Source organism: Ursus arctos, unplaced genomic scaffold (genome assembly GCF_023065955.2).
Source record: "Ursus arctos isolate Adak ecotype North America unplaced genomic scaffold, UrsArc2.0 scaffold_2, whole genome shotgun sequence".
Taxonomy (NCBI): Eukaryota; Metazoa; Chordata; class Mammalia; order Carnivora; family Ursidae; genus Ursus; species Ursus arctos.
Window position 1 is genome coordinate 42,160,100 of NW_026622874.1, and position 19,420 is coordinate 42,179,519.

The 19,420-nt window shown below is 32.7% G+C and overlaps 1 protein-coding gene across 3 annotated transcripts in view; it reads left to right on the forward strand.

Annotated features, from left to right (window-relative positions):
* The window catches only part of KCNT2 (potassium sodium-activated channel subfamily T member 2), a 346,348-nt gene that overhangs the window by 125,429 nt on the left and 201,499 nt on the right, over positions 1 to 19,420 (forward strand). For all 3 annotated transcript variants that reach the window (XM_048225452.2, XM_026489786.4, XM_048225453.2), the window contains exons 6-8: positions 3,244 to 3,318; positions 4,833 to 4,916; positions 7,376 to 7,470. In XM_048225452.2, coding sequence (XP_048081409.2) covers positions 3,244 to 3,318; positions 4,833 to 4,916; positions 7,376 to 7,470 — 254 coding nt within the window. The remainder of the gene's footprint in view (positions 1 to 3,243; positions 3,319 to 4,832; positions 4,917 to 7,375; positions 7,471 to 19,420) is intronic.

The window sequence follows — 19,420 nt, forward strand, 5'->3', positions numbered from 1 at the left end:
CAGGATCTGGGGACCATGACCTGAGCCGAAGGCAGATGCTTAACTGACTGAGCCACCCAGGCGTCCCATGAATTAGATCTTATTGACCAGTTATCCTTAGGTAGCTGGTAGAAGGAAGATGTAAATAGTTTCTCCAGGATTTTTGGTTTGTGTTACTAAGAAACCAACCAGGGCAAAAATCATAAATTTTCCTTTTCGACATATTCCACACATGGTGCCTTTCAGGCATTTGCGTGAAGCAATGCATTAGGTAATGGAGATGAAACAGAATCTCAGAGAAGCAATATTGATCTGGACTAGAGATACAGCTTTGGAAGTCATTGGTTTATTATTGATAATAAATTGAAGTTGAAACATAGATGAAATTACCTGAGATGGGTATGTAGCCAAGTACTCTTAAAATGCTTTCCTGAAGAAACTTTCTACTTGAACTCTGTGGTTACAAGTGAAACAACTTATATATAACTATAATCAGATAGGCTTAAGACAATAAAATAATTTTAAGTGTTTCCATTTTGATTCAATAGAAAGAAATATAAATAAGTTCAAAACACAAAATAATTATACCAAGAAGGGGGAAAGTGTGTATAAAATATTTGGAAGTTTAATTTACTCATTTTTTTTGAGGTTTTATTTATTTGTTCGACAGAGAGAGAGAGAGAGAGAGAGCGTGCACACGTGTGCACAAGTAGGGGGAGTGGCTGGAAAAGGGAGAGGGAGAAGCAGGCTCCCTGCTCAGCAGGAAGCCGGATGCGGGGCAATCCCAGGACCCTGGGATCATGACCTGAGCTGAAGGCAGATCCTTAACAGACTGAGCCACCCAGGCATTTACTCATTAACATACTTCTTGAGTCCTAACAGGCATAGAAACAAGTAACTCTATAAAACGTTATAAACACTTGTCCAGGAGATTAGGGGTGAAGGCATGGGGAGTGGGGCATTCCAAGCAGTGGGAGAAGTGTGAGCAAAGTTATAAAAGTATGAAATAGCCTAGCTTGTTCAGAGAACTGTGTAGAATTCAGTATGGATGAATCTGTGTAGAATTCAGTATGGATGAATCTGTGGCTGAATTCAAGATATAAATAGAAGTATAGTAGGTACAAACCAGACCAGTAAGCAGAGTCCAGATTATGAAACTTCATATAATCTGAGGAATAGTTTGGATGTGATTATGTTGGCAATGGCATTTTAGAAAGAATCTTTTGGCTTTAATATAGAAGATAAATCAGAAATTAATCAAATTAAGTCAGATTTCAGTTATGAAACTCTTTTAATTTTTTGAGAAAAAAATTGTGAAATAAAATTGATGTATTACAAATGGAAATGAAGAGCATCATCTGAGATACACAATGTTTTTGTTTATTATGAACTAAATATGTCCAGTGTATCACAGCTAAGAAAACCAATATTAATCTTGCTGTGCATTAATAGAGATATCCTGCCATATCACCAGTGGTAACTGTTCCCACACCCTTCCTTCTCTTGCTGGTCACCTCAATCTCTCTCTCCCCAGGAACAGTCATTGACACCAAAGAGAGAGGTACAATCACCAGTAAAAACATACCAAGGACAGAATAAGCCAAATGTTAAGCATTCTGGAAACTGAGCCAGTAAAAAAAACCACTGGTGAATGAAACAGTAATATTAACATGCACACACATATGCACACACACACACACACACACACACACACACGCAATCAGTTATAACTGCTTTTTTGAACAAACTTGACTCTGTGCAAGTAGGAGAGGTCTTTTCCAGACCTCTCCCCAGACGCTTTTCCAAATCCACACATCCTCCTGATCCATGCTGATCAGATGATATCTTATAAAGGTCCCAGAGCTTTTATAGTCTCTCCAATTACAAGGCAAATTTCAGTTTAGTATTTAAGAAATTATGCTCAATATATAAATTATGTTTATATATAAACATTTAAAATTTTCATCCATTCTAAGGCTTTAGCTTATCCTTGGCTCAGACCCATGTGGGACAGGGAGTCATTGTGAGGTTATCTGTTGTTCCCACATCCTCTTTTATTTGATGCTGTTGACTCTGGTCCCTCTGGGGCTGACGGGGCACACGGAGTGAGGTGAAGTGATGAGAGAAGCGCCAAAACACCACTAACATCTCTATACAGAGGCTTTCTCGTTGCTTTTTCCCCCCACCTGCTCCCCCTACCACTTTCTGTATAGCCTGGAGATGGTGATGAATGAAATATAGCAAAACTTGTTACCTAATATTTGAGTACATGGTCATTAGCCAATCTAGAACCTTGCTTTGTGATGTGGTGGTATCTTACATCACTGTTTATTGTTTTAAGCCTTTGGGACCTCAGGGAAAATTAAGAAAGGCTCCTAACTTTGAAGCCAGTGTTATAATTGGAAAATACAGGGACCCAGATTTCAAATTGCCTAATATGGAGGCCTCTTCATAGAAGAATAAGCTGCTTTAGGAAGTTCTGAGTTTTTTTGGTTTTTTGTTTTTTGTTTTGTTTTTGTTTTTTTCCCCATTGGACACCATTTAAGAAGTGCCAGTGATTAACCTGTTTATATCAGGGTTAGCTTCGTGGGTGTGTAGTATGCATTTGCACAGGGCTATACATTTAGAAGGGCCTGTGCTTATTTTAATATTCTTCTGTTGCCTTCTGGAAATTGTTAATAATTTGTTAATAAGAAGCCCTGAATTTTGATTTTGCACTGGGACTCACAAATTATGTCACCGGTTTTGATGAATACTGTTGTACTATGTGGGTTGGGAGATTAGAATCTAGATGATGGAAAAAGCCCTTCCTTTACATTTTAACATAAAACCCATGTTAATACTAATGAACATTAACAAGTGTATGTATTTACAAGCTTTTTAATATGCTTTACAGTTTGTGAATATACCTCATATAGTAAAAAAATTAAGATTGAATCACTTTTTACTGATTCTGTATTTAATGTGTATTTTTACTAGTAACTTTTCTTCCATGAAGTATTGTATGATGAAAATGTGTTGTGTGCAGTATTCAAGACTTACTATAAATGTTTGTTTTACTTCTTAAACTTACCAAAAAATTGAGAGAGTACAATTACATTTACGTAAATACTCTTTAAAAGTCATTGCTACGTTTTTATATAATGATTTGGTATTCTGTTAATGTAAGCATCCTTGCTAGAGAAATTCTGAGTGCTGTCTTTTCCCCCCTTTAATGGGATTCAGTATAATTGACTTTCATTTTTATTTATTCTTTCTTGGAAGGGAAACATCTGGGAACAGATTTTACGAATACCCTTCATCTTGGAAATAATTAATGCGGTTCCCTTCATTATCTCAGTAAGTCCTAAAAGCATCTTTAAAATAAATAATTTTGTCATTAGACTTAAGTCTTTAAATCTAAATACTAATAAATAATATATTAGCTCCGATAAATGATTTTAGGCTTTGGTAAGGATTATGGTTTTAAAAATAAATAGTAAAATCAGTTGGATAACTGGATTATCAAATGAAATGAAAACTAATAAGATCTAGTGCAATAGCAAAATAAAATACTTTTTTAGACATATATGCTCTAGATGTGCCATTTGGAGAAGTGTTGATATTATCTAGACAGAGAATAAATTAATCACTCCATTTCTTGTGTACATTATGAAATTTTTTTAAAAATAGAAACTAACAAAAAGCAGAATCAGACCTAAAAATAGAGAGAACTGATGGTTGTCAAAGGGGAGGGGGAAGGGGGCTGGGAAGATTGGTTCAAAGGGAGTGTAATACAGGCTTCCCAGTTATGGAATGCATGTCGTGGGAATAAAAGGCATAGCATAAGGAATACAATCAGTGATATTGTACTAGTGATATCATAGGACAGATGGTAGCTACCCTTGTGGTGAACATAGATTGCATAATGTATAAACATATGAAAGCACTAAGTTGTACACCTGAAATTCATGTAACATTGTATATCACTTAGACTCAAATGAAAAAAAAATAGATATCACGTATTGATAAAAGTTTCTCACACTGAGCATATATTTATTTCTAGCTTAAACACAGTATTTACTAACTCTAATTCTCCCATTAATAAGAAAGTTGCCAACAGCCAGATAACTAGCAATTTGTTTCTTTATTAAAGTACTGTGGAATACCAATTCTATCATGATCCTGCTCAGTTGCAGCCCCATAAATATATAACAAGCACTTTCCCATTGCAAAATTAGGTTTTAATCTCTATTTCATAGAGTTATGATAATGTCTGTTGGGGATATGCTTTCTAACACTTCATTTGAATTTTATTTGGAAAATTATGAAAATAAGCAAATATTATCTCAAGTGGTTGCTTACTTTAATTATTTTAATTTGAGTGATTTATCTAGGGGAACAACTGGAACTAGATTAAATGACAGGCTGACTAAATATAATACAATTGAATATGGTTCCCAATGTCACTTAAAATGTTTGAAGAGAGTAAGTGGTAATGTTATGAAAAGGGAAAGCCTTCTCTCCTTATTCCTACTTTCTCCCTGATGTTGTAGGGAAGAAAGAGGTGAGGTCTATTATAAACTGTCACACTGAAAGATTGAATGAGAGAATTACCATAGTTATAGCTGACATTCATTTTTTCCTTTCTGCTCTACAATGATTTCCCAAAGAATTTTTCCCTAAGTGAGACTTAGACCAATGAATGAAAAGATTGGATCTTCTCCTTGCATTTCATTAATGAATTTAAATTATTTGTCACATGTATTAAAAAATTATATTGTCTTTATTAACTTTTTTTTTGTTTTACATTTTAATCTGCTGGGTATGATTTTTGCTTTGAGATAAAAGTTTAGTTTTGGTTTGTTTTTCAGATCTTCTGGCCTTCTTTAAGGAATCTATTTGTCCCTGTCTTTCTAAACTGTTGGCTTGCCAAACATGCCTTGGAAAATATGATCGTAAGTATGGAAGTGCAGTGCAAATACAAAAATATTTTCAGCCTTTCATTATTTGTTACATACTTTCAGTGCTCATATTAAACAGAAAGAGAAGATGACTTGCGGTCTTAGTCTTGTACTTCCTCATTTTTCTGAAATACAAACTCATACTATTATGATTTATTTAGGTATCATTAAATTTCTAAATGGTTCATTTTTAAAAGAAATAAATTTATTTTATTTTAAATTAATAAATTTCTTTTAAATTAATTTAGTATCCCAGTAAATAGTTTCATTTAAATATTTATAAAAATGAAAGAATTTTGGTAAAATACTGTCAAATAAAATGATATGTTATATTAATATTGATGCTAATAGATCTTAAGTCTGCTTGTATTCTAATTCAGAATGAAAACTTTTGGGGCTATCTTAACTTGGCCCATATTGCCAAATTACCACCTTTGTAAGGCCCTATTATCTGGTAAACAAAAATGGTTCAGATTTTCTAAATATCACCAAACCAGAGCCACCAATAACTTTGGTTATTTGTCTTCAGAAGAGAACAAATGTAGTTACCTTACAGACTTGCTGTAAGAATTAAATGAAATTACATATGTATAAGCATATAGATGTGTGTGTGTATAAAATATTGTGTCTGTCATAAATATAGTAAGGGCTCAATCCTATTAATTTTACTACACTGAAATAAAATTTGTTTGGAAGCAAATTTGTTTTCCTTTTAAATGTTTTTGAACAGAAATGGTACACAAAAACTTTAACCAAAGGAATATTTGGGTAGCATTTGAGTATTCACAACCAAATGAATGTTTCTAAACATTTATATTAAATAACCACTGGAATCTCATGAAAATACGTGTCCAAATGATAGGGGAGTATGACCTGTGGCATGGTTTGGAGAAATGTTGGGCGGTCTTCACTATCCTTCCCTCTCCCCTAAAAGTACTATTTTACTAATTATATATTGCCTAAATTGCTAAAAAAAAGAAATACACCAGGAAAAAATAAACCTCTTTACACTAATTTGTGTTATTAGTTGGTGGAAAAAAAGAAGCTAACCGAGGGAGGAATCATTAGTCAATCACTAAAAGTGAAAGTAATGCTTTGCAATATTAATTTAGGATTCATTTTCCATTGTGTTTCTATATTTTGCTTCTTCTTTCACTGATTGGAGAAATTTTTATTTATTTTTCTGCTCATTAACAACTCTGTCAAAAAGAAAGGGATGAGAGGTGAACTTCTATCAACTTGATTTTTTTAACAGTTCTAGTTAAATATGTGCTAGAGGCAGATAAAATAGTGGCTTGTTGAGATTTTATATTGGTGAAGTGATTTATTTCATGCAACACTGACTTTAAGACAGTTAAAAGTTTATTATAAAATTTTTGAGATGAGCAGAAAACTATAAATTATGAAAACCTATAAATCTACCACAGACTAAATACTAGTAATAACTTATATCCTTCTAATATTTTCTATGAAAAAAATGCACACATCATATATGAAATTATATTGTATGTTCAGTTTTATAATTTGAATTCTGTCTTTGTAGTGCTCAATTTCATGTCTTCAAATCATTTTTAATAGCTGCATCTAAATCTATTATAGTTTTGATCACTTTATTTAACCATTTTATATTGCATATTTTAGTAGTAATGAACATTCATTATTTTATTATTATAATTTTGTAATAAATATGAACATAAATATTAATTTTTATCTCTGATGATTTTCATGTGGTCAGTTTTTAGAAATTATGTTGTGGGTAAATACTCATTAAGTTAATTAATAAATGCATGACATAACATAAAAAGGGCATGGCTGTGAACTGTGTTACCAAATCACCTTCAAGAAATTTTATAACAAATTACACGGGTAATATTAATCATTTGCGAGTACTCATTTTTTGCATTTTAAAAAACACTGGGCATTATTATTTTTTAATGTTTTTCAATTGGAAAGATAAAAAGAATATCTTTAATTCACCTTTATCTTTATGTTAATGGAATTAAACTTAAAAAATTTTGTTCATTGGCTGTTTAGCTTTTTCTTTTCATGATAGATTGCCTGGCATATTTCATGTCATTTTTCCTGATTCAGAGAATGAGATGTGATTGTAGCTTGACCTAGCTATTACTCTTAAAATTAGAATTTTCCATTAGAAACATTGCATACCATGGAGGGCTTTTTAGGAGTCAGTGCAACATCTCTAGAGATGTTAATAAAGGGAGTAAACTGAAATTTGGGGCTTTGGTGGTCCCCCATAGTATTATCTGTATAAGAATGCTAAGGTGAAGTATATTTAGACCTAGGCAAAAATGGAAATATGCTGCTACCTTCAAAGTATATGCACTGTATGTGCACAAAATAGTTGAAATACAATACACAGTAATAAATGTAGTGCAACTTATGGATAGATAGTATTTTCAAAATTGAGAGATGCTTTTTTGGTTTTATTTTAGAATGATCTTCACAGAGCCATTCAGCGTACACAGTCCGCAATGTTTAATCAAGTTCTGATTTTAATATCTACATTACTATGCCTTATCTTCACCTGGTAAGAGTATACATTCCATTATTTTTATTGTTTTGTTTAATTATATTTTCTAAATATACATCATTTTAATTGAGTTAATTAAAATAAATAGAGAAATATTCAATATAAATGTAAAGGCTCACCCATAGAAATAAAAGTGAAATCCCTCCTTCAGTCTTACAGAAAAAACAAGGTGCATCTATTGCTTGGTATTGATATTTACTGCAACTTTGACATTTTCCCAAATGTTGTAAACAACCAAATCACAAGAATTTGTACTGCATGCCACAGTTGTCAAACAAGAAATTTTCTTTCAAACTGCTGACATAGAGATGCCCTTATCTTTCTACAGTGTTCAAAGCAGAAACACTGTTGAGAAAACTGTCGTTGCCCATCACTGTCTCTGCCCGTGCTTTCTCTCCATGATGTTTCAGTGTGCAGTCAGGCAGAAAGCAAGGGCACATCTCCTGACAAAGCAACGCAGGACCTGGTACTTTGCTTTATTATAGAAAACAGTTATTTCTTCTCCTGGAAAGTCTCACTTTGATGGTTATAAAGTAATCCAGTGGGAAATATGTGCCGTACATATGGATTCATGTAGATCCTTAAGAGGAGAAAAAAATGTGGAAAATGAAAAAATGAGGTAGAATAATATATCTGTTTTGAAGGAGTCTTAGATATTATGTGTAATTGTGCTCTGTCCTAGATGTGACCTATCGAGAAAGAGAAAAAGTTAATTAGGAAGTACAAAATAGGAAGAGTGCCCTCATATACTAGTACAACTGAATCAGATATAAATGGAGCTATAGATAGATATATGTAAACATGGGTTGACATATGTAGGCATAGCAACTACTTTGTATCAATAGTCTGTAGTTAACATCACTATTAACTGGATTTAAAGTGGGTTTTATTACATACTTTATATCTTAAAAATAAATATATTTTAAGATATTAAATATCTTTAAATATAAAATATCTCTCTAAAATTGACACAAAGCAGTCTTATCATTTAAATCTTTTTTACTGCTCACAAATTGCTTTTATTGTTCACCTAGTAAACACCTAGCTGCAGAAATATGAAATATTGAAAGTAATGACTTCCCTTCTAAAGTCACTAAAAATTCTTAATTTTAAGATAATGACATTAAATGAATAGTTTAGTAGCTTTTTCATTTTATTTATGGAATAGTACTCCCAATTAAAAATTTTATATACCTATGTACTTGCTAATATTTCAAACGCTGGAAAAATTACAAAAAGTGAAATTAATGTTTTTTAACATATTATTAGAGTCTGTTAAAGTAAATTTAGTAAAGAGGTAATTGAAATACTAAAGCTGAGGAGCACTCAGGTGGCTCAGTCAGTTGAGCATCTGCCTTCAACTCAGGTCATGATCCTGGGGTCCTGGGATCGGAGCTCTCGTTGGGCTCCCTGCTCAGCAGGGAGTCCTTGCTTCTCCCTCTGCCCCTCTCCCTGCTCATGCTGTGTCTCTCACATAAATAAAATCTTTTTAAGAAAAAGAAATATTAATGCTGAAATAAGGACAAGTTATTTTTATATGATAACAGTTCAGCACTTTTGTTTTGAAGGCATCCTCATCACAGTGAATCATGTAGGGTGGGCTCTCTGTTTTCTCTTACTTTCTTCCTATTTGTGTATTTCTTGAGTAGTTTCTATTTTCAAAAGTAGCAACTAAACAAATTTTGCCACTTTCTTATGCCAAAGGATACAGCAGTGCTAGATAATGGGTTTTCATAATGTATATGAAATTAACATTATGTAATTTAACATTTAAATTATTTGTGTTTCACTTTTTATTTTATTTGCAGTTAGAGTTGCTTTTGTTGTTGTTGTTCTTGTGTGTTATTAGTTTTAACCACATACCTTATAAATGTACATTATTGTTTTTAATCATGTGTACATCAATACATTTTCATCAATACATTTACATTAATATGCTTTTAAATTATAATATCTAGAATGCAGAAACTGAAGTTTGATTTCTTTGTGTATTCATCTCTAGCATCCAAGCAAAATGTCTTCATAAGTCATGACCATCAAATTATGGTAGACTAAATCTTTTTTTTAATTCACCATCAAAAGTATAGTTATCTACAAGAAAAATATAAACAATGTTATATTAGTTATAACACACAGGCTGTTTTTTTTTTTTTTTTTTTTTAGGATTTATTTCTTTATTTTTTTTTAAAGGTTGTATTTATTTATTTGACAGAGACAGACAGCAAGACAGGGAACACAAGCAAGGGGAGTGTGAGAGGGAAAAGCAGGCCTCCTGCCGAGCAGGGAGCCCGATGCAGGGCTCGATCCCAGGACCCTGGGATCATGACCTGAGCCGAAGGCAGACTCTTAACGGCTGAGCCACCCAGGCACCCCCACACAGGCTGTTTTAACAAAGAGTTACACCACACACACTAAAATACAAATATACACAAAGGTTCAGCAATTTACACAAATGGAAATGCTTAAGTAGTCTGTCTAAGAAGGTTTTATCAGCTTAATATTGCTGGAGACTAAATTTGCTTATAACTTGTTTTCTGCCATTCCCAAAACACAGTTTCCATAACGTGGCTCAAGATGGCTACTCTACTCCTGCTGTTATATCCTAACTCCAGCCTGTAGGAAGGAAGAAGATAAGGCACAACCCAGAAATGACACGCATAATGTAGGCCTGAATTGGGTCATATATCCACACCTAGCTCAAAGAGAGTCTACAGAAATATGTAGCTGGGCAACAATATACCCAGCTGAACATTGTACTATCATGGAAAAAAGAAAAACTGGGTACTGTGGAACAATAAGCAATCTCTGGCCCTGATAAGTCATAAAAGTCCATATGTATATCATTTGTTTAAAACTCAGGGCTATGCTAGTTTGGAACCTGTGGGCAACTTACTGAATTTACCTAGGTTTATTTGCCACATTATTAAATGAGATAATATTAATCACCCTATAAAATTTCTCTTGTACTTTTTTTAAATGAAGACTAAATTAGGTATGTTTATACAATGACTATCAGAGGATATGACATTTGGTATGAACACTCCAAAAATTTCATTTTTTTCCACCACAAATATCCACTGTATATAAGATGATTAAATTATGTGACTGCACAAAAACTAATTTGCTCTAAAATATCTAAGCAGAGTAATTTATTAATAATAATACAAAACTGAACCGAGATGCCTAAAAATATATTTAATGGGAAATATGAGAAAACATTTTCCTCCATTGTAATGTATTCAGGTTTTCTATACTTGCAACATATTTCTAATATTTGTTTCTTCTAGTCAGCTTCACTAAGTTAAAAGCAATGGTAACATCTCCCTCTTTCTGAGTACCTTTAATACTTTATACTATACAAATACACAAACATATATAATTTTTTTTACATTGTGGTGAGAGTAGTCTTAATTAATTGCAGTTACATTATGTCACAGAGCAAGACTGTCAGTACTTCTCCAAATCAGAATTTTTAATACATACAATTTAAGCCCCCAAAGATTCAGGAGCTAATATTTGATGAACTGGATGTGTTGTTCATGAATCTCACAATTTTAAAATTACCTGTTTTGGAAAGCTGCTATATGGTTTTAAAATGTGTCTTTTCTTCATCGTTATTAACATTACAAAGAACTATCATTAAGCATCTGTCTACAAGAGACACATGCCAAACTGAAATAAAATTAAGCTGCTGACCCACTCTCTGTAGGGAATGTGCTCAGAATTGTTTTTCCTGTCATTGTAATGGAATTTGGACTAATCTTTCCCCACGTCCGCTGTGTACCCATCTTGATCAATAATGCACACTTCCAAGACAGCTGGGAATTGTGATTCAGCCTGTGTCTCTATAACAAAGCAGAGGAAACTGGTACATCGGGAATTAAGCGCATGACTTTAGCTTAATTATCAACATATTCTAACCAATAATAAGTACTCTGATTTGTAATGCATTTGGTGTTTCTAATTTTACACTAGTAGGCTTATTTTGCATTTACTTTGTTTCAAACTTTAATTTTTTATTTGAATATGTATGTTTAGATAATTTCATGTTATTTCATAGAGATATAACATCAAGAAATGTATTATGTTGATGGATATTTCGTGTTTTAGTCCAATGTAAGAAATACAGTTTACCTCCTAGTCTCATTTCAGGGGAAAATAAATCCATTTATTGTTTAAAAACATGACACTGTTAAAATTATTAACATGTTTAATTCAAAAAGTGTTTGGGATTTTCTTGTGCGTCTATAATTAACACTTATTTTAATGCTTGATGCTGAACTTCTTGAACTCTGTTTACTGATTTAACTCTTAAGGCAAATAGCCGTGTGACAGGAAGTGGACAGTGAAAAAATAAGAACTGAAATTTGGAGAAAGTATTAAACCATGATCTAATGGTGTTATCGCCATCATGGTATTTGGTTACTAGTTTTGTTTGGTCACATTTGTTTTGCTTTATTACAAATGAATGACAGAAAGTGTGTTTGTCTGAAGATCTGGAAACTGACAGCCCCCAGGTTTGTATTAACTAGAACAAATAGAAAACTCTTTGTCCCAACTAAATTTTGCAAAGGTGGGCATCCAAATGTTAGGCAGTTAGAATTTAAACCATCATTGAGTTATGAGGGAAATGTATAGTTATTTCCAGACATACAAGAACTTAGAAAGTATGCTACCTACGTATTATTAAGTATGTACTACAGGAATAATTAAAAAAAGGATAAAGGAAAAGGAAAAATATATAGCTTATGAGAATCTGTGGTATATGCAGCAGCAACACCTTGGATCTTTCTCCAGGAAACCCTATTTTTCACACTGAGTTTTATCAGAAGTGCAGTTGAAGGCTTATCAAGGCAGAGGCAGAGACACCATTTTTAATTTCTATGACATAGGTACGTAGCCAAGGGAGGTTTTCTACTAGAAGGTGGGGTGAAGGGGTGAGAGAAAGCCAAAGTGTTCATGCCACAGTAATTCTCATGTTACAGGTAAGAAACAGAGGCACAGAAAGGTCAAACAAAAAGATAAACCTTAGGTTATCATAGGTCTGCAACTAGTAAGAAGCAGAGCTCAGGTCTGGGTGGCAAATTGGTGCCAGAGCCCACTTGCTTAACCACTGTAATATTATTTGTATGATGTTCTAGAAGTCATTAACAAAAATAATAAACTAAAACATAAAAGAATTATGTTAATTTTCTCATTTGTATTTTGAATTTTTAAATTATTGTTTGAAGTTGAATTATAGTTTAGTAAGACATTAGGATGACAAACTTTTTAGATATTTTTGATTAAGGATGGAAGAATACTTAAGCCCTTGCTGTCTCTTTTGTGTAAATAATTAGTTGCCTCAAATTCAGCAAGTTTCTAATCCTTGTTTCTCTTTAATTTTAGCAAACACATATACAACACATTTAAATAAAGTCATGACATATACATGATTATAATCTGTTTAAATTACTTCCATTTACCTGTTCATCAATCTCTCTTTCTGTATATCTGTAGAGATGGGAATATATTCAAGTGATTATATATGAATATAGAATTATGTATCATGTTTTCAGTCGTTTTCCGCATACTTTCTGCTATGGTTTAAATATTCAGAATGAATATGTATACTTTTGAAGACAAACAAAACAGTCACAAAAATTAAGGAATGTAAAAAGAGACAACAAAATTTAACACAAAATGTCAAATGTAGAGATCATATTCAAAATGATTTGCCTAATTAATTTCTTTCCTTAATAAAGTGATTCTCACATTAAGTTTTTTATAAATCCAAATTTTCCACCTTTATCTCCTACTTACTCTTTGAGTCCCAACTCTTTTTTGAGTTACAGCTTTTAAATTGAAGTTTTGCCCTGAAGTTTTCTTGAAGGCTATCTGAATTATGGGAGACGTCCAAGCTTTATGTTTCTCAGTAGTTGGAAAAAATTATAAATGTACAATGTTTCTTTAATTATCAGGGTTTCTTGGTAGGTTTTCATAACATATAAGAACAAAGAGTCAATTTTCCTTCCTTACCATTTTATGCCCTGCATCTCTTGGTTGGGTATATAAGATGCTTCACAAATGTTTGTAGTTGATGCACAGTAATATTTGGGGGTCAGAATTCCCAAATGATATCTTATCAACTGGAGGTACTTAAATATATTGTAAATTAAGTATACTCAAAACATGTATTTTGAGAATGTTCCTTTAAATACCTTCTTTTCACAGTTAACTTGGTGTGAGGTTATACACTCTCAGTGTAATGTATGAAGACATTCTAGGATTGTTGTTTCTGCCAAGGAAATCTAACTGGGTAGTCAAACTTCTACAAATTTAATTGGAGAGAAATACTCTTTGAAATAATTTTTATAAATTGCATACACATACCTCATAAATAAGAACTTCCAGATAAATCAAGTTTTGGCTATTAATTTTGTCTGCCTGTAACTTCCAAATTTATGTCTTGAGAATGTTTCTTCCTTTAATGTTAGAATTTGTGAGAACAGAACAATTTAATAAAATTGCCGAAACTATCATCTCCTATATTGATCTCAGAAACAAATTGATTAAATGCTAGAGAGCATTGTAGTACACATGCTATCAGGCTTTTTGCTTCCCATCATCTTTCAGAATTTTTGTTTTTTCTTCTACTTCTTTCTTTGTTTTTTGGGTTTTTTTTTTTTGTTGTTGTTGTTGTTGTTCAAGCTCACTTTTGCTTCTCCCATCTGATCTAAATCCTGAGCTTCTTCTGAAAAGTGTTCATCATCCATTTATTTTGAAATAATGAAAATGCATGTTTGTGCATTAGGGTGAGGTGTGGTCACTTTTCATGAATTACTAAATTACAGTATATGTTGACTTCAGATTAATGTGTATGGAATGATTCAGTAACCTTTTTTGCATAGACTCAAAGGCAATGCCCAGGAGTTTAAGAACTTTCTTGCAACAATAGAAAAACTAGATTTATTATTACTTTAAACACAAAATTTCTCCCTAGAAAACGTAAAACTCCCAACATCTCAGATATCTTAAATTCCACGACACTATTAGGTTTTTAGGAGATACTCCATAGGAAATGAAAATGATTATTTGGAACAATTTAATTGGTATTCATCCAGGAAATACCAAAGTGCAAGTCGTGGGCTGATTTGAATACTAATGTCTGAACTACAAGCATGAAATCAAAGTGTTAGATGCTTTTAGCACAGAATGCCATTGCTAATTAAGTTTTTCAAGTAACTGTGCACAGCGATAGGATTCATAGGGAGTGCATGGATATTTAAGGTTATTTATTTCTGCCATGTGACTTTTTTTCTCTGAAAACATTTTATTGTACAAATTGACATTTACCAGGTGGTGAGAGAGTTTACAGTCTCAGTATTTCCTTTCATTCAAATTAATGTTTTCCTTATAAACCTTGCCAAAGCTTGAGAGCTTGTACAGTAGTTCCCCCTAATCCACAGAGGATACATTCCAAGATCCCCACTGGATGCCTAAAACTGGGGAAGGTACTGTGTATTATATACACTTATGATCAAATTCAATTTATAAATTAGGCACAGTAAAGATTAACAACTAATAATGGAAAGAATAATTATAACAATATACTATAATAAAAGTTATGTGAATGTGGTCTATCTCAAAATATCTTATTGTACTGTACTCACCCTTCTTGTGATGATGTGAGATGATAAAATGCCTATGTGATAAGATGAAGTGAGGGGAATGACGTAGGCTGTGTGACATAGCTTAGGCTACTATTGACCTGATGCTATAACAGAAGAAGGACTACCTGCCCCCACTGCAGGTACCTGAAACTCCAGAAAGCAGAACCATATATAAGAAGGGACAACTATAAAACCAGATGTATAGTTAATATTTTAAAAGAGGCGAATTTTAAAGAGCACTAATTACAAGCGATTAGTAATTAAGATGCCGTTGTTATTATATGTAGGGTCTATTTAAGCAAATCAATTACGATTTTTCAGTTTTTTTAAAGAAGGTAAAATATTCAGATTTTGTTTTAGAATTGCATAACACTGAAATTATTTTTTATGGATCTGTGTCAAAGATAACATTGAAGAATGGTTTTTAAAGAAACAAATCTTCCAGTAGACTCTCAAATCCAGCATTCTTCACAAAACATTTAAAAAATAAACTTTTTCTAAGAGAAAAAAAAATCCTAAAGCTAACATTGAAGCTTTTAAACAAACTATATTTAATTCATTTAAATTCTTTTAATATTTGAAATGTATACTTATCTAGTAAAAATTTTCAGTGCCTATCTTACTTTTCTGGTTTTTAATATTGTTTTTCTTATGAAGCAGCCGTCTATTAGCAAAAATACATATGACACTGCAATACGGTAGGTTTGACCCAGTTGCAGGTTGGTGCTGAACAAGGTAGTGAGTCTCACACTAATCTGTTTAGCTCTTACCATACCTGCACTGGGATCTTTGTCATGAACAACTCCATAAGCCCTCCAACTGCCCAGGGTCACATCTTACTTGAGTTCTTATTTGTGCTAAGAGCCCAGGTCCATGGTCATTGCTGTGAATGGTGCACTGTAAGGCCAAGAATTACCTGGGAACTCGCAAGTAGTCAGTGAGTGCATTTTCCTCTCAGTCAGGACAAGCTATATACTGAGTCATGTTACTTTCTGGCTCTTTCTTAGGAATGATGTGTGAGAAACCTTGACAAAAAAGCGTTAGTTTTACAATCAGTTAAAAAGATTCTCCATTCTGGTTCAGGCTGTGCTTAAACTTTTTCATTCACCATGTGCATTTCACTCAGGTTGTTCTTCACACAGTTATCCTATTTTCTGTCACTTAGTATGAACTTCTTCAATTTCCATCTTACTGATATCTCTTGTTACACCAGAGTGACTGTAGTCACTTTCTTCGGTAAGCTCTAAGATGTGCTTGCTCTGGTATGAATGATAAAAATCTTAAAGTGGAACGATATAATCCTGGGTTCATACTATGACTTTCACATGAACTAGTTCCATGACTATCTTCATTTCCCTTACTGTGTACATATCCATTTGTGCAGAGGGATTGATCTCATGTTAAGTGTTCCTACTGCAGTAAATTAAAAAAAAAAATAGAAGTGACACAGTTATAATGACAAACTGGATATCAGGTGTAGGAGAAAGAAAATCAAAGAATGATTTTGAGATTTGCATTTTGGGAAACTGAATGATAGTGCCATGTATGAGGATGAAGAAACCTGGAAGGAAACATAAAGAGGAAGCAAAAGAAAGAGTCCATTATAGTTGAGCTGCTTTTTAGAAACCTTATTGAGGTGTTGAATAGCCATTTGTCTGTAGGAGCCCGGAGCTAAGAAGAGGGGTGGGACTCCATAGAGTGGGTAATATCAGCAGCGTATGGGTAATCATGTAGGGAGGTCATTAGAAAAGAGCACCTAGGGAATGAACCAAGTGGAATTTCTGATTAAAAACAAAGCAAAATAAAGCCATAACAGAATAGTAGGAGACATTGTGTAAGGACAAATGGCACAATTTATAGGGACAGAATCTTCATTCACCTCTGTGTCCAAAAAAGGTGGCAGTTAACATAAAAAGGAAAAACTAGTGAAATGCAAAGAGAACTTGATAAGAATGTAATTGTAGCAGAAGGTTTTAATAAAGAATCATATCACTAAAATAGATCCAAGAATTCTTTTTATTTTCACTTCTCCAAACATAGCCCTTCCTATGCCATCCAACCCAGATGGTTGTCTATTTTAAACCACAGTCAACGTCAGAGCTTTTATAGTACATTCTCATTATAATAAAACCATTTTCTTACTGTCAGGCAGTCAAATCTGTGCAGAATTCATACATCCTTTTAAAACACCACCAACTTTATTTTTTTCTCTTTTAAAATTCCTCACTTTTTCAGCCTGCCTTTTCCTTCTTATTAATTCCTGTTCTGTTACCTAGCTCTTTAAATTCCTTAGATAGTTTTGCATTTCAACTGAATTTTAGAATGCTTATATTTGGGATCACGCATCGTTGCTGTTCTCATAATTTCCTATCAGTAGATTCTGTAAATTAATTTCATCGTATTATGCGTTACCCTCTTTCTTGCCCATAATCTTTGCTAACGTATTTTAAAGTATTTTGATTCAGGGTGTTGAGATACTCCTTTTAGCATGGTCTCCTTTCTCTAGATTCGTTGCTTATACTGATGTATCTCCTACTCCAGGGTTATATTAACTTTCACCAAAGCCATGCAAATGTTATACAGACTATTTTTGAGTATCCCTAATAATCCACGTTCATTTGACTATTTAATATTCTTTTTTTAAGCTCCTATCTATTAGCCCATTGAGTTATGTTTATTATTGACCCTTGTTATATTTCTTTATTAAAGTTTTTGGTATTTCTTTTTAGGTTCCTGGTTTGCTAACAAACTGATTTTAGGATGTTCTGAAGATCTCATTTGAATTTCATACGAGTTTGTTCCCTCTAGTGTATCTACTGCAAGGTGAAAAACCACTTTCAATCCCCTGCTTTATAATTATCTTTTATATTAACAATTGAAGCACCCAGTTGTCTTTTCTTCAAGCCAAATATCTCCTGAAGACTTTAAGTTTTCTCCCCAAGATTTCTTGGTTTGTTTGTCTTTTACTAAATCTTCTTATTTTATAATTATAAATTCAAACAGGGCCCAGTGCTGAATAACTACAAAGATCAAACTATCTTTGTAGTTATAAAAAAAACTATAAAAATTATATAAAAGTATTTTGTAAGCTATAAAGTGCTATTTAAATAGAATGTATTTTTTATTGCTATAATTTAGAGGAATGATTTGTAGCTTAGTGCAAAACTTGTTCTTCTTAGGCTTTATTTCTCACAGGGGCCTATGTTTATATGCAACTCTCTGGGGGGACCTTGGGTAAAAACATATCTTGGTTGTGTCACCTTCTTGCTGTGTGATAGTTTCTCTGAGCCTTAATTTATTAATTTGTCAAATAAAGAAAAATTGTACAAACCTCAAGAAAAGACTTGAGGCAGTTTTAAAAACAGACATGAAATTGGGTCATTATATTAGGAATAGAAGAAACAACACATCAACATAGAATGAATTATAAGTTTCATATTAAGCTTTAAGGCAGCTGAGGTGGAGGGAGAAATGTAACTGTACTTAGCTCTCATTATGAGAAAGAAGAAAGCACACTTATTTCTCAATGTAATTAATCTCTTCTCTCTCCTGCAGAACTCAAGAATCTTATTCTATAGGCAGAATTGCAGACATTTTATATAAGTATAGAAGCACACTGTATATTATTTCTTATAAAAATTTTTAAATGCAAAAATAGCATTTGTTTCCTGCTTATTGGCTTAGTGTTTCACATTCATAATTGTTAAGAATAAAGAAAAGTGCTATTGAGATACTATCTGTTAATGAAATTTTGAGCTGAATGGGTCTCATGATGAGGAAAAAAATAAAGGAAATAGCATACTTGTTGCATATGTTGATTTTAAAAATCTATCTTAATTTTTTTTCTGATGTAAAAATACAAGATTAAAGATCTCCTTGAATGGTAGTACCTTAATTACAATTTTAATTCCAAGCTTAATTTCTTTCAGTATAAATAATCTGACATGGTAAAGCTCTTAACAGATTTTTTTTTTTTAAACCGAAGCCATAGGAGCAAAATGTGTATTAAGTAAATGTCAACACAAATCATGTTTTCCGGTAAATTTCTTTAGTTTAGAATGTGTCATTGACCTCCTGAAACTGCTCTTTGAACAAATATCATTGATCAGGAAAACAGTTGTAATTTCCAGTGGAAAAGAAGGGTGATTATTTACCTAGGAGACCAGTCTACATAGATACTGGTCTATTTGACATTAGCTTATGAGCAATTAAATGCAACGTCAGTGAAAATGTTAGTCGAATAACCAAAAGAATTGATCAGATACTTCTCAAGAGTGTTCTTAGTCACATATGGT